Here is a 16598-nt window from a genome sequence, read left to right on the forward strand (position 1 = left end):
CGAGGGGTCTTCACCGCCCTGGCCGGGATGGCTGCTTCACCATGGCCTGCCAAGAATAAGCGGTCTGTCACTCCCGTCCCGCCCTGGTGTTGAAAACTGGTAAGAAAATTAGTGATGTTGATAGTTAAAACACTAGGATTCGGACAGAGAAGGATATAGGCTTATTTAGGAAGGATCTGATTAACCAAGATAGGAGTAAAGTTTTTGTAGAGTCCTGGTTCACCCGGAAGGATAATAAGGCCGATTTTAGCCCCGATTCACCCCTTCCGACAATCTTAAGGATGCTCCGATTATTACAAAATAATCAGATCAGATATTCCTGCCGTGTGTGGTGTGTTAAGACTGCTCTCATCTGCTCAGAAGGACGTCGAGGTCGATCCAATCTCAAAACGGGATATCCAACATGGTGGAGTTTTTTTTTGGCCCGATTTTTTGAAATGCATCATAGATAACACTTTACTAGAAGGGGTGTCCATAAGACAGATATGACTCCTTCATAATCATGACATGACACATTTCATGAATATGAAGGAGGTTTTATGCATGTTTATGACAACTGTCGTTTCACGAGTTCACATCTACATATAATTATTATGATAAAGAATATGCATACTTGGCGTGCTGTCCGGGTGGAGGGCTACGAGCTCGGAATTTCTGCCCGATCCCAGAGTACTCCCCCCGGTAAGGGTAGATGGAACTAGAGATGGAACTAAAAGAGAGGAGATGGGATGCTGATAAACTGTCAAGGAACAAGTGTGGGCTCTGCTGTTATTTATCTTGTCCTAGATTGATTACTGATTGCTGAACTTGTTAATAAAACATCATTAAGTGACATTCATTCAATTATGACATTTTAATGAAAATATTTTTTATGACATCTTGACATAAACCAATACATCATAACCAAGACAACACAACCTGTCATAAATATGTCATAAACATGACATAGGTGATTAATTATCAATCTTAAGAGAGCACTTTGTGCAATTTTTCTTGACCTCAACTACAGTGGGCCAAATTGAATTTGTCACTAAAATGTTGTAATATATTTTCTTATCATTTAGATCTTTATCTAATTGTTCAGAAGAGAACACTCTATTTCTGTTGACAACACGTAGAATGTGAAAATTAACCACACTTAACATAGACATGAACTGACAAAATAAACAGAATATAAAATATAAAAACGGGATATAAGTACACAAGGGAAAAACAAGGGAACTAAACGAGACACAGGTACCAATAATCAGTAAAGGAAACTAAGAGGGAGTAATAAAGGTCAAACTCGAGGTACATACACATTTTTTAACAAAAACACACTGAAATTTAACATAATCTTCACAATGTTTAATGTTTAATGAAAAATTTCATTTGTATTTATTTGTTTACATGTTTTTTCTTGAAAGTGTTTGTACAATTTCTTGCATCTTGCAAGTTTAAATAGATACTTTTCTTATAATGAGAAGGATGTTTGTCAAAATGAAGATGTATTACACACATTAATTCTGACAGTAGTTCAGCTGTAGTAATAATGTAATTAAGAGACTCAATAATCTAATTCTGATTATCAACACAGTTTCACTGATCCTTTATAAACAGTAAACCCAGGATAGAGTGTGTGTGTGAATGTGGTCTGGACTGTGTGTATGAGGATCATCGTGTCTCTGTCGACGCTGTAGAAGGACAGAGTTCCTGCACTGTGATCCACACACACTCCTATTCTCCTGGGATCCACACACACTCCTATTCTCCTGCTGATGGACTTTACAGGGAGTTCAGTCTCTATGTTATTGTGTCTAAATGAGTAACTGAAGAGAGAGCAATACAAACTCCAGGACTGATCATTACATCCAAACACACACTCAACACCACGTCCCTTCCTGCTGATGCTCTTATATGACACTGATATATACACACGTCCACTCCACTCAATCTCCCAGTAACAGTGTCCACACACACTCTCTCTACACAACACCTGCTCATAATGATCAAATCTGTCTGGATGATCAGGATACGGCTGGAGTGTGTCAGTGTGTGTAATCACTCTGTTCCTCTCAGACAGACGGAGGCGTTTATTCACTGTGTTCGGATCCAGAGTGAACTGTTGGGAATCTGATGGAGATAAAACACATAATGAACATGAAGAAATTCATAATTCCTGAATGTGATATCAGCATATCTCAGTAGTGTTTAATCATCATGTACAACTCTAAAACTCTTCTGGCATGTTTTCTCTCAGCTTCTACAGGAAGAACATGAACTCAGAGTTTCTCTGCTTGTTTTCTGACTTACATTGAAGGAAGTCGCTCCTGGTCTTGGGAACAATGTTGGTGAAAGTGACTGTGGAAATCAACAGACATGAAGAGTGTGATTATCATCTTAAGAAAAAATGATCCCTGAATCAATGCCTAACACATTATTAATATGATATTAGATGGAGAAAATGAGAGGACGTACCCAGATAGCAAACTGACATTGAATCAATGTGGAAACATGACATCGAAACAACGTTGATCTGACATTGTTTTGCTCATCAAATTAACGTTGAACCAACGTCAGACGCGTCATTCTTTCAAAACTAACGGAAAATCAACTTGAAATCAACGTTGTTTCAACGTTATGAAAGCAAACCAATTTTCGATTTTCATTTAGCTTTGAAGAATGCTGCGTCTGACGTTGGTTCAACGTTAATTTGATGAGCAAAATCAACGTTGTTTCGATGTCATGAGAGACGTCGTTTCCACGTTGATTCAATGTCAGTTTGCTGTCTGGGTAATATTTTTATACCCTTTTTGCAAAAATCCTCACTTGAAAAGACAAGACTTAGTTAAAATGATTACTTGCATAACCAGTTTCAGACTGTATAAAAATAACCATAAAAGATAGCGATATTAATATTTACCCTCCACTGAACGGGCGGCAGGATCCTCCACACTGGCCTCGGCCGGAGCTGGGCGACAGAGAAAGAGATCGGAGCGACGTTAAACCACACAAACAGAAAAAATACAAATATATTTCAATTACATTTAGAAAACGTATTCTTTAGTTTTGCTTTTATTTTTTTAAATAGCACATTTCATTTTAATCTTAACCCAGTGGTTCTAAAACAAATTGTCCTCCAAAATATGCTTTTCTTACACAGTACTGTAGTCTTGTTTCCAGTACAAATATCTAAAAATAATTAAACAAAGAAGCATTTACTAGATAGGTAAAATTACATTAGAAATTACATCTTGTTTTCTGTCAATCAAAAAGTTTTTTTTTTTTGCTGAATTATCTGCCAATGGGGTAAGGAAAAAAACTTAATTCAAATGGAAAACAAGAAAAATTATCTTAATTAAAATGGAAAACATGATAATTTTTTTAGTGTAGTCACACCCTCCCTTTTAAGCAAAATCTGCCGTTTTCAAATGTAAATATTTTTTATCAACAGTATATAATCAGTGGATGCAGTGAGCTCTCACAAGCTCTGCATCTTGAAAAGGTGCTTTTCATTGGCTAAGAAACTTCTATATCTGGCTTGTTCAGACGGTGATAAGCCAATGGCCTGGAGAAGAAAGATTGAGTGGAATTGGCTTTCGGTGCCGCTTTACAAAGGAAGAGACCCAACAGCTATGCACCTGAATGCCACCCCTTTATGCTGAACCACTGCTTTACCCAGTTACCTTGCTTGTGTCTGTTCTCTAACTGGTCAGCCACATGGTTCTGGTTCATCTTCCTCAGGATCTCCACCATGATCTTCACAGCTTCTTCCGGTCCGAAACGCTTCATCATCAGATCCACTGTGTCAGGGGGGTCTGCCTTATCCAGAGTAGCTTTCGAAAAGCCCTTGCGATTTTTTAAGCGCCACTTAAACCTCTTGAATTCATCTGCGTCTAGATCATCCAGTGCATCCAGAAGCTGTTCTGAAACAGACGCCATCGTCCTTCACTGATTCACTTCTGCAGGACAAGAAGATGTTTTGTGTTGAACAGCTATAATTACTTTTAAATGATTAAATTATTGCTTTTTAGTTTTATTAAAGAACACAAAATGATTGTGATTCACAATGTCTTAACACTTTCCCCACCAGCATTAAAAAAAAAAAACTCTTTGTATTTGTATTCGAATTCAAAATAGGCATAATTTTTTTTTCTGCGTTCCACTTATGGTTACACTTCAAATTTACGTTATAGTGTAAGGATTCTTTAATTATATCCATTATAATAATTATGGATATGCAATATTTAGGGCCCGAGCACTAACAGTGCGAGGTCCCTATTGAAACTGTTAGGATTATTTTTTAGGGCCCGAGCACTAACAGTGCGAGGACCCTATTGAAACTGTTAGGGTTATTTTTAGGGCCCGAGCACTAACAGTGCGAGGACCCTATTGAAACTGTTAGGGTTATTTTTTTTTTTTTTTTTTTTTTTTTCTTTTTTCTGCAAAGTAAGTGCCATTTTCGGGGCCGCAACATGCTCAAAAACTCACCAAATTTGGCACGCATGTCAGGACTGGTGAAAAATTTCGTATTTTGTGGGTTTCGCGGATGGGCGGGGCAAAATGGCACGATAGCGCCACCTAGAAAATTGGAAAAAATTAGCCCCTCGTCCACGTTCAACCTACATGCACGAAATTTGGTGGGGACGTGTATCATATCAAGACGCACAAAAAAGCCTCAAGAACCCATACCCTAAACTCGACAGGAGGTCCGCCATTTTGAATTTGGCGGCCATTTTTGGACGATTTACAGACTCCGTACTTTAACGAACTCCTCCTAGGGATTTAGTCGGATCGACTTAAAATTTCTGCTGTGCCTTCTAAAGGCATTGACGATGTAAAGTTGTGCTATCTGCGCGTTTTCGTCGATGGGCGTGTCCGTGGCGTCGAAGTTTCGCCATGAAACAGGAAGTTGTACTAACTTGGCTGTAAATGCCCAGATCTGCACGAAATTTTACACATTTGACAAGAGTCACGCCCTGAACAAATCTACATGCCGACATTCACCCACAGTAAATGCACCACCTGCTGGCAACAGGAAGTGACCTTTAACGAAGCAGCCCCCGCCGCTTGTTTGAGCGACATGTACGAAATTTCTGTGGTACATCTACCATGACCAGACGTACAAAAAAGCCTCAAGAACCCATCCCCTAAACTTGACAGGAAGTCCGCCATTTTGAATTTGGCGACCGATTTGGGATGATTTACACACTCCATACTTTAACGAACTCCTCCTAGGGATTTAGTAGGATCAACTTCAAATTTCTGCTGTACCTTCTAAAGGCATTGACGATGTAAAGTTGTGCTATCTGCGCGTTTTCGTCGATGGGCGTGTCCGTGGCGTCGATGATTCGCCATGAAACAGGAAGTTGTAGTAACTTGGCTGTAAATGCCCAGATCTGCACGAAATTTTACACATTTGACAAGAGTCCTGCCCTGAACAAATCTACATGCCGACATTCACCCACAGTCATAGCGCCACCTAGTGGCAACAGGAAGTGTCCTTTAACAAAGCAGCGAAAAATTTCACAGCTGCACCGGCTGAGCCGCAGAATATGCAACGCGGCCGCCTCACACCCCAACGCGCTACAGGTGCGAGGGCCCGCCCATCGCTGCTTGCAGCTTTAATTTTAATTTTTTTTTATTTTTTCTGCAAAGTAAGTGCCATTTTCGGGGCCGCAACATGCTCAAAAACTCACCAAATTTGGCACGCATGTCAGGACTGGTGAAAAATTTAGCATTTTGTGGGTTTCGCGGATGGGCGGGACAAAATGGCTCGCTAGCGCCACCTAGAAAATTGGAAAAAATTAGCCCCTCGTCCACGTTCAACCTACATGCACGAAATTTGGTGGGGACGTGAATCATATCAAGACGCACAAAAAAGCCTCAAGAACCCATACCCTAAACTCGACAGGAGGTCCGCCATTTTGAATTTGGCGGCCATTTTTGGACGATTTACAGACTCCGTACTTTAACGAACTCCTCCTAGGGATTTAGTCGGATCGACTTAATATTTCTGCTGTGCCTTCTAAAGGCATTGACGATGTAAAGTTGTGCTATCTGCGCGTTTTCGTCGATGGGCGTGTCCGTGGTGTCGAAGATTCGCCATGAAACAGGAAGTTGTAGTAACTTGGCTGTAAATGCCCAGATCTGCACGAAATTTTACACATTTGACAAGAGTCCCGCCCTGAACAAATCTACATGCCGACATTCACCCACAGTCATAGCGCCACCTGCTGGCAACAGGAAGTGACCTTTAACGAAGCATCCCCCGCCGCTTGTTTGACCGACATGTACGAAATTTCTGTGGTACATCTACCATGACCAGACGCACAAAAAAGCCTCAAGAACCCATACCCTAAACTCGACAGGAAGTCCGCCATTTTGAATTTGGCGACCGATTTGGGACGATTTACACACTCCGTACTTTAACGAACTCCTACTAGGGATTTAGTCGGATCAACTTCAAATTTCTGCTGTACCTTCTAAAGGCATTGACGATGTAAAGTTGTGCTATCTGCGCGTTTTCGTCGATGGGCGTGTCCGTGGCGTCGAAGATTCGCCATGAAACAGGAAGTTGTAGTAACTTGGCTGTAAATGCCCAGATCTGCACGAAATTTTACACATTTGACAAGAGTCCCGTCCTGAACAAATCTACATGCCGACATTCACCCACAGTCATAGCGCCACCTGCTGGCAACAGGAAGTGAACTTTAACGAAGCAGCCCCCGCCGCTTGTTTGACCGATATGTACGAAATTTCTGTGGTACATCTACCATGACCAGACGCACAAAAAAGCCTCAAGAACCCATACCCTAAACTCGACAGGAAGTCCGCCATTTTGAATTTGGCGACCGATTTGGGACGATTTACACACTCCGTACTTTAACGAACTCCTCCTAGGGATTTAGTGGGATCAACTTCAAATTTCTGCTGTACCTTCTAAAGGCATTGACGATGTAAAGTTGTGCTATCTGCGCGTTTTCGTCGATGGGTGTGACCGTGGCGTCGATGATTCGCCATGAAACAGGAAGTTGTAGTAACTTGGCTGTAAATGCTCAGATCTGCACGAAATTTTACACATTTGACAAGAGTCCCGCCCTGAACAAATCTACATGCCGATATTCACCCACAGTCATAGCGCCATCTGCTGGCAACAGGAAGTGACCTTTAATGAAGCAGCCCCCGCCGCTTGTTTGACCGACATGTATGAAATTTCTGTGGTGCATCTACCATGACCAGACGCACAAAAAAGCCTCAAGAACCCATACCCTAAACTCGACAGGAAGTCCGCCATTTTGAATTTGGCCACCCATTTGGGAAGATTTACACACTCCGTACTTTAACGAACTCCTCCTAGGGATTTAGTCGGATCAACTTCAAATTTCTGCTGTACCTTCTAAAGGCATTGACGATGTAAAGTTGTGCTATCTGCGCGTTTTCGTCGATGGGTGTGTCCGTGGCGTCGATGATTCGCCATGAAACAGGAAGTTGTAGTAACTTGGCTGTAAATGCCCAGATCTGCACGAAATTTAACACGTTTGACAAGAGTCCCGCCCTGAACAAATCTACATGCCGACATTCACCCACAGTCATAGCGCCACCTCCTGGCAACAGGAAGTGACCTTTAACGAAGCAGCGTAGCAAATGCACATCCGCACTGGCTGAGCTGCAGAAAATGCAACACGGCTGCCTCAGACCCCGACGTGCTACAGGTGCGAGGGCCCGCCCATCGCTGCTTGCAGCTTTAATTAGGGCCCGAGCACTAACAGTGCGAGGACCCTATTGAAACTGTTAGGGTTATTTATTTTTAGGGCCCGAGCACTAACAGTGCGAGGTCCCTATTGAAACTGTTAGGATTATTAGGGCCCGAGCACTAACAGTGCGAGGTCCCTATTGAAACTGTTAGGATTATTTTTTTTTTTTTCTTTTTTCTGCAAAGTAAGTGCCATTTTCGGGGCCGCAACATGCTCAAAAACTCACCAAATTTGGCACGCATGTCAGGACTGGTGAAAAATTTCGTATTTTGTGGGTTTCACAGATGGGCGGGGCAAAATGGCACGCTAGCGCCACCTAGAAAATTGGAAAAAATTAGCCCCTCGTCCACGTTCAACCTACGTGCATGAAATTTGGTGGGGACGTGTATCATATCAAGACGCACAAAAAAGCCTCAAGAACCCATACCCTAAACTCGACAGGAGGTCCGCCATTTTGAATTTGGCGGCCATTTTTGGACGATTTACAGACTCCGTACTTTAACGAACTCCTCCTAGGGATTTAGTCGGATCGACTTAAAATTTCTGCTGTGCCTTCTAAAGGCATTGACGATGTAAAGTTGTGCTATCTGCGCGTTTTCGTCGATGGGCGTGTCCGTGGCGTCGAAGATTCGCCATGAAACAGGAAGTTGTAGTAACTTGGCTGTAAATGCCCAGATCTGCACGAAATTTTACACATTTGACAAGAGTCACGCCCTGAACAAATCTACATGCCGACATTCACCCACAGTCATAGCGCCACCTGCTGGCAACAGGAAGTGACCTTTAACGAAGCAGCCCCCGCCGCTTGTTTGACCGACATGTACGAAATTTCTGTGGTACATCTACCATGACCAGACGCACAAAAAAGCCTCAAGAACCCATACCCTAAACTCGACAGGAAGTCCACCATTTTGAATTTGGCGACCGATTTGGGACGATTTACACACTCTGTACTTTAACGAACTCCTCCTAGGGATTTAGTCGGATCAACTTAAAATTTCTGCTGTACCTTCTAAAGGCATTGACGATGTAAAGTTGTGCTATCTGCGCGTTTTCGTCGATGGGCGTGTCCGTGGCGTCGATGATTCGCAATGAAACAGGAAGTTGTAGTAACTTGGCTGTAAATGCCCAGATCTTCACTAAATTTTACACATTTGACAAGAGTCGCGCCCTGAACAAATCTACATGCCGACATTCACCCACATTCATAGCGCCACCTAGTGGCAAGAGGAAGTGACTTTTAACGAAGCAGCCCCCGTCGCATGTTTGACCGACATGTACGAAATTTTTGTGGTACAACTAACATATCCAGACGCACAGAAAAGTCTCTTGGAGCGATGCCCTAAACTCAACAGGAAATCGGCCATTTCTAATTTTACCGACATTTTTGGATGATTTACTCATTACGTACTTTAACTAACTCCTCCTAGGGACTTAGTCGGATCGACTTCACATTTCTGCTGTGCCTTCTAAAGGCATTGACGATGTAAAGTTGTGCTATCTGCGCGTTTTCGTCGACGGGTGTGTCCGTGGCGTCAATGATTCGCCATTAAACAGGAAGTTGTAGTAACTTGGCTGTAAATGCCCAGATCTGCATGAAATTTTACACATTTGACAAGAGTCCTGCCCTGAACAAATCTACATGCAGACATTCACCCACAGTCATAGCGCCACCTGCTGGCAACAGGAAGTGACCTTTAACGAAGCAGAGCAAATGCACAGCGGCACTGGCTGAGCTGCAGAATATGCAATGCGGCTGCCTCACACCCCGACGTGCTACAGGTGCGAGGGCCCGCCCATCGCTGCTTGCAGCTTTAATTTTTTTTTTTTTTTTTTTTTTCTTTTTTCTGCAAAGTAAGTGCCATTTTCGGGGCCGCAACATGCTCAAAAACTCACCAAATTTGGAACGCATGTCAGGACTGGTGAAAAATTTCGTATTTTGTGGGTTTCACAGATGGGCGGGGCAAAATGGCACGCTAGCGCCACCTAGAAAATTGGAAAAAATTAGCCCCTCGTCCACGTTCAACCTACGTGCATGAAATTTGGTGGGGACGTGTATCATATCAAGACGCACAAAAAAGCCTCAAGAACCCATACCCTAAACTCGACAGGAGGTCCGCCATTTTGAATTTGGCGGCCATTTTTGGACGATTTACAGACTCCGTACTTTAACGAACTCCTCCTAGGGATTTAGTCGGATCGACTTAAAATTTCTGCTGTGCCTTCTAAAGGCATTGACGATGTAAAGTTGTGCTATCTGCGCGTTTTCGTCGATGGGCGTGTCCGTGGCGTCGAAGATTCGCCATGAAACAGGAAGTTGTAGTAACTTGGCTGTAAATGCCCAGATCTGCACGAAATTTTACACATTTGACAAGAGTCACGCCCTGAACAAATCTACATGCCGACATTCACCCACAGTCATAGCGCCACCTGCTGGCAACAGGAAGTGACCTTTAACGAAGCAGCCCCCGCCGCTTGTTTGACCGACATGTACGAAATTTCTGTGGTACATCTACCATGACCAGACGCACAAAAAAGCCTCAAGAACCCATACCCTAAACTCGACAGGAAGTCCGCCATTTTGAATTCGGCGACCGATTTGGGACGATTTACACACTCCGTACTTTAACGAACTCCTCCTAGGGATTTAGTCGGATCAACTTCAAATTTCTGCTGTACCTTCTAAAGGCATTGACGATGTAAAGTTGTGCTATCTGCGCGTTTTCGTCGATGGGCGTGTCCGTGGCGTCGATGATTCGCCATGAAACAGGAAGTTGTAGTAACTTGGCTGTAAATGCCCAGATCTACACGAAATTTTACACATTTGACAAGAGTCCCGCCCTGATCAAATCTACATGCTGACATTCACCCACATTCATAGCGCCACCTAGTGGCAAGAGGAAGTGATATTTAACGAAGCAGCCCCCGTCGCATGTTTGACCGACATGTACAAAATTTCTGTGGTACATCTACCATGTCCAGACGCACAGAAAAGTCTCTTGGAGCAATGCCCTAAACTCAACAGGAAGTCAGCCATTTCTAATTTTACCGCCATTTTTGGATGATTTACTCATTACGTACTTTAACTAACTCCTCCTAGGGCTTTAGTCGGATCGCCTTCAAATTTCTGCTGTGCCTTCTAAAGGCATTGACGATGAAAAGTTGTGCTATCTGCGCGTTTTCGTCGATGGGCGTGTCCGTGGCGTCGATGATTCGCCATGAAACAGGAAGTTGTAGTAACTTGGCTGTAAATGCCCAGATCTGCACGAAATTTAACACATTTGACAAGAGTCCCGCCCTGATCAAATCTACATGCCGAAATTCACCCACAGTCATAGCGCCACCTGCTGGCAACAGGAAGTGGCCTTTAACGAAGCAGTGTGGCAAATGCACAGCCGCACTGGCTGAGCTGCAGAAAATGAAACGCGGCCGCCTCAGACCCCGACGTGCTACAGGTGCGAGGGCCCGCCCATCGCTGCTTGCAGCTTTAATTATTATTTTTTTTTTTTTTTTTTTTTTTTTTTCTGCAAAGTAAGTGCCATTTTCGGGGCCGCAACATGCTCAAAAACTCACCAAATTTGGCACGCATGTCAGGACTGGTGAAAAATTTTGTATTTTGTTGGTTTCGCGGATGGGCGGGGCAAAATGGCTCGCTAGCGCCACCTAGAAAATTGGAAAAAATTAGCCCCTCGTCCACGTTCAACCTACATGCACGAAATTTGGTGGGGACGTGTATCATATCAAGACGCACAAAAAAGCCTCAAGAACCCATACCCTAAACTCGACAGGAGGTCCGCCATTTTGAATTTGCCGGCCATTTTTGGACGATTTACAGACTCCGTACTTTAACGAACTCCTCCTAGGGATTTAGTCGGATCGACTTAAAATTTCTGCTGTGCCTTCTAAAGGCATTGACGATGTAAAGTTGTGCTATCTGCGCATTTTCGTCGATGGGCGTGTCCGTGGCGTCGAAGATTCGCCATGAAACAGGAAGTTGTAGTAACTTGTATGTACATGCCCAGATCTGCACGAAATTTTACACATTTGACAAGAGTCCCGCCCTGAACAAATCTACATGCCGACATTCACCCACAGTCATAGCGCCACCTGCTGGCAACAGGAAGTGTCCTTTAACGAAGCAGCCCCCGCCGCTTGTTTGACCGACATGTACGAAATTTCTGTGGTACTTCTACCATGACCAGACGCACAAAAAAGCCTCAAGAACCCATACCCTAAACTCGACAAGAAGTCCGCCATTTTGAATTTGGCGACCGATTTGGGACGATTTACACACTCCGTACTTTAACTAACTCCTCCTAGGGATTTAGTCGGATCAACTTCAAATTTCTGCTGTACCTTCTAAAGGCATTGACGATGTAAAGTTGTGCTATCTGCGCGTTTTCGTCGATGGGCGTGTCCGTGGCGTCGATGATTCGCCATGAAACAGGAAGTTGTAGTAACTTGGCTGTAAATGCCCAGATCTACACGAAATTTTACACATTTGACAAGAGTCCCGCCCTGAACAAATCTACATGCCGACATTCACCCACATTCATAGCGCCACCTAGTGGCAAGAGGAAGTGACTTTTAACGAAGCAGCCCCCGTCGCATGTTTGACCGACATGTACGAAATTTCTGTGGTACATCTACCATGTCCAGACGCACAGAAAAGTCTCTTGGAGCGATGCCCTAAACTCAACAGGAAGTCAGCCATTTCTAATTTTACCGCCATTTTTGGATGATTTACTCATTACGTACTTTAACTAACTCCTCCTAGGGCTTTAGTCGGATCGACATCGAATTTCTGCTGTGCCTTCTAAAGCCATTGACGATGTAAAGTTGTGCTATCTGTGCGTTTTCCTCCATGGGCGTGTCCGTGGCGTCGATGATTCGCCATGAAACAGGAAGTTGTTGTAACTTGGCTGTAAATGCCCAGATCTGCACGAAATTTTACATATTTGACAAGAGTCGCGTCCTGAACAAATCTACATGCCGACATTCACCCACAGTCATAGCGCCACCTAGTGGCAACAGGAAGTGACCTTTAACGAAGCAGCGTAGCAAATTCACAGCCGCACCGGATGAGCTGCAAAATATGCAACGCGGCCGCCTCACACCCCGACGCGCTACAGGTGCGAGGGCCCGCCCATCGCTGCTTGCAGCTTTAATGGTTGATGTTTTTCTTAAAATCCAGCAATGAACATGTAACAAGGAATGTCATTGAAATGAAAATAACATAACAGTCATTACCTTATCCATGATTAAACCAACAACTAATAAAATGCAATTGTGAACATTATGAACCCCACCACCACCTGTCCTTGTTGGAGGCCGCTGAACAGACAGAATAAGTAAGGGATAATGTATAGCGAGGCGGATGATTATGAGCCGAGTTGAAGCGGAGGGGTCTTGAATCAGCCTGAATCTGAAGGGTTTGTATTCGCTATAGCAACCGCCTATACATCATCCCGATTATTACATGGCTACCTACCAAATAAATCTATAATTTGACTCAAAATATTGATTTAAAAATTAGTTTATTGATTTAAAAACGATTGTATTGCTTCCGCTAAAAAAATAGTCCATTCCGTCTCTACGTTTAGAATCCATGTGTCTGGTCTGGTCCTGAGATGGTATCTCCGCACTGGCCGCCCGAGGGGTCTTCACCGCCCTGGCCGCCCGAGGGGTCTTCACCGTCCTGGCCGCCCGAGGGGTCTTCACCGTCCTGGCCGCCCGAGGGGTCTTCTCCGCCCTGGCCGCCCGAGGGGTCTTCACCGCCCTGGCCGCCCGAGGGGTCTTCACCGCCCTGGCCGCCCGAGGGGTCTTCACCGCCCTGGCCGCCCGAGGGGTCTTCACCGTCCTGGCCGCCCGAGGGGTCTTCACCGCCCTGGCCGCCCGAGGGGTCTTCACCGCCCTGGCCGCCCGAGGGGTCTTCTCCGCCCTGGCCGCCCGAGGGGTCTTCTCCGCCCTGACCGCCCGAGGGGTCTTCTCCGCCCTGGCCGCCCGAGGGGTCTTCACTGCTCTGGGCGCCCGAGGGGTCTTCACCGCCCTGGCCGCCCGAAGGGTCTTCACCGCCCTGGCCGTCTGAGGGGTCTTCACCGCCCTGGCCGCCCGAGGGGTCTTCAGCGCCCTGGCCGCCCGAGGGGTCTTCACCGCCCTGGCCGCCCGAGGGGTCTTCACCGCCCTGGCCGCCCGAGGGGTCTTCACCGTCCTGGCCGCCCGAGGGGTCTTCACCGCCCTGGCCGCCCGAGGGGTCTTCACCGGCCTGGCCGCCCGAGGGGTTTTCACCGCCCTAACCGTCCCAGGGGTCGTCACTGCCCCGGCCCACAGATCACCCGATGAACTGTATGCTTTGCCCTGGCCTCTTAGGAATAAGCGCTCTGTCCCTCCTGTCCCACCCTGCTTTTTCCCTCCCCTCCCGTCGCGCCCTGGTCTTATGGAGCGTCTGGTAGCCGCTCTGTAGGGAGGGGGTAATGTCACATGCCTGTCCTGTCTTGTGTTGCACATGGGTGTTTTGTTATTTTGGGCCATGTGCTCTCATCATTGTCTGATCCCTCCCCCTCGTTACCTGATTAGTGTTTGAGTTCTTCCTGTCCCCTCTTGATTTGTTCCCTTCTTAAGTCTCCTCTTGTTTGCAGTCTATGTCGGATCATTGTCCAATGTCTCCCGTTCCCTGTGATCCTCTACATGTTCAGGTTTAGTTGTTGTTTTATTTTTATTCATTGTGTTTTTTTCCCCTTGTGGGTTTTTGCTTTGTGTTTGTTTTGTTTTTGTAAGAAATTATCATTTTTCACCTGCACTTGAGTCCTCACGCCTTTTTTCCTCACCCGTTCCGTGACAAGATTACAAGACAAAAATTCAGATAGGCTTCTCAGAGGTTACTCAACATGTTTTATTATATTTATATCTTTAGTTTTCTTCCTCTTTATCCTGTTATTCTTCCTCATTCTCCTTGTTTGCCCATCTATATTTTGCTGTAGAGCTGATCTTTCCCAGCAGTTTTTTCAAAACAGTTTTTTCAAACAGGCAGGATGGCCAGGACAGGATGTGAAAACAGGACACGTGGCATGTTCAGATATTCAATACAACAAAATATTCTGTTCTGAGGACCATGAAAAATTTGGCTGGCTGACAACTTAAAAAAAAAAAATCAAAAACACTTGCCATTACACAAATCATTAGCACAATCACATAGATATATATGATGATCTCAGAGTTCAACACTCACCAAGATTTGATAAATGTTGATCTCTCGTTCCTGCAGTCAGCCAAAATAATTCTCCTGCACATCAGACTGATACATCTATGCTTCTTTTCAACTTCTTAACTCAGTTTTCCTCAGTTTATACAGCTTGAATCCTACAATGCTCTGAATCACCATCTTGCATCCTGTTCTGCTTGCATTCACAACCAACCTGAGCAAATAGCCTAAAACTTTTCCTTCATAAATAATTTTCTGTTCACATATGATCAACAGTTGCTAGGCAGATTTGTTAGATTTAAGTTTTACTCTGAGTTCAGATTGGACCATGTAAATAAACCACTAAATGGACAAAAATGTTTGAAGAACCATATTATTACAAGGATACGCTATGGTTACATTTAAATAGGTAAGAATTGAACCATATGAAGAGCCATTTACTTACTGTGAAAAACTAGGAGATTGGTAGGCTTCTTATACCACCTCTGAACTGGAAAAAGCTCTGAAACTTATCTCTGTGAAAACAAGGGAAACCAGTTTTTCTACAGAGAAACTGGGGAGAGAACTCTGTCAAGACATGCATCTGATCATATCTGATCATGTATACAGTAGATGGAATGAGATAGTTTGAGAGATTGCAGGTACAGTAAGAGACAGGTTTACTTATTTAGCAGACACTTTTATTTGAAGTGACTTACATATAAGAAACATTGCCATGAATATAATAGTGTTTATAGATGTGAATTAGTAAAGTGTTAGTAGAAGAAGTGTGTCTTCAGCTGTTTCTTAAATGCTTTGAGGGTCTCAGCAGATGGGCTGGATAATGACCGCTCATTCCAACCATTAGGACCAGTGTGTAGAAGAGGCACATTGACTCCATGCCACAAGAGGTTAGTGTAATCTTGGTTAAATCCCGACTGCAATGAAAACAATAGGCAGCAACACAACATGCTCACTCCACCCAAACGACACATTCCACATACTGGCGCCACCTCATTTTTCCTTAAGAACATAAACCCTTTTCTCCAGTGACTGCTGAACTGTGAATAAGCACTAATATGTTGATTAGCATATATGATAAGCAAGATATGTTGGATATTTGATTTTCATTTTATAGTTCATTGGGAATTGTAATGCAGCCTGAATCCCAGGCTAGAGGAGAACTGAGAGACAGCCTGGTTTCTGTCAAGTCAAGAAGTCACATTTATTTATATAGCGCTTTTCTGTCCCTGATGGAGTTTTGGTTCCTTGCCACTGTCGCCTTACACCGTGTCATAACTACACGCGACACGACGCGACGCCGCGACACGCAATAAAAGGTATCTTTTCCATGTTAATCAGAGTTTTTGTCCTAACCAGACGCGACAGCGACACGCGAAGTTTCTAATTTAGAAACGGTTCCTATTTCTGCGACGTCGCGGCTGACAGAATGAAAAAATTACACTGGTTATGAATACACATTATTTATTTTTAGTTAAAAATAGGTCACTGTGCCACAAGCGATTACGGATAATTTACCTCAGATTTTGAAAGCATGTAATATAGCGTTCAAAATGAATTCTATGCAAACATACGACTGTACTTCATAACAAAATTAGTCAATGAGTATATTTTGTTAATGTTTTGATTTTTAATAATGTTATTTCTTGATTTGATTATGT

The 16598-nt window shown here is 44.1% G+C and overlaps 1 protein-coding gene across 1 annotated transcript; it reads right to left on the minus strand.

The window, feature by feature from the left end:
* Positions 1 to 904: 904 nt before the first annotated feature.
* LOC120481481 (E3 ubiquitin-protein ligase TRIM16) lies at positions 905 to 15230 on the minus strand. Its single transcript, XM_039675167.2, has 5 exons — positions 14965 to 15230; positions 3666 to 3941; positions 2903 to 2950; positions 2293 to 2340; positions 905 to 2112 (listed from the first exon to the last, which is right to left on the minus strand). The coding sequence occupies exons 2-5, from the start codon at positions 3919 to 3921 to the stop codon at positions 1568 to 1570; spliced, it is 897 nt and encodes a 298-aa protein (XP_039531101.2). The 5' UTR covers positions 3922 to 3941; positions 14965 to 15230; the 3' UTR covers positions 905 to 1567.
* Positions 15231 to 16598: the final 1368 nt, after the last annotated feature.

Source organism: Pimephales promelas, chromosome 24 (genome assembly GCF_988280905.1).
Source record: "Pimephales promelas chromosome 24, fPimPro1.hap1.1, whole genome shotgun sequence".
Taxonomy (NCBI): Eukaryota; Metazoa; Chordata; class Actinopteri; order Cypriniformes; family Leuciscidae; genus Pimephales; species Pimephales promelas.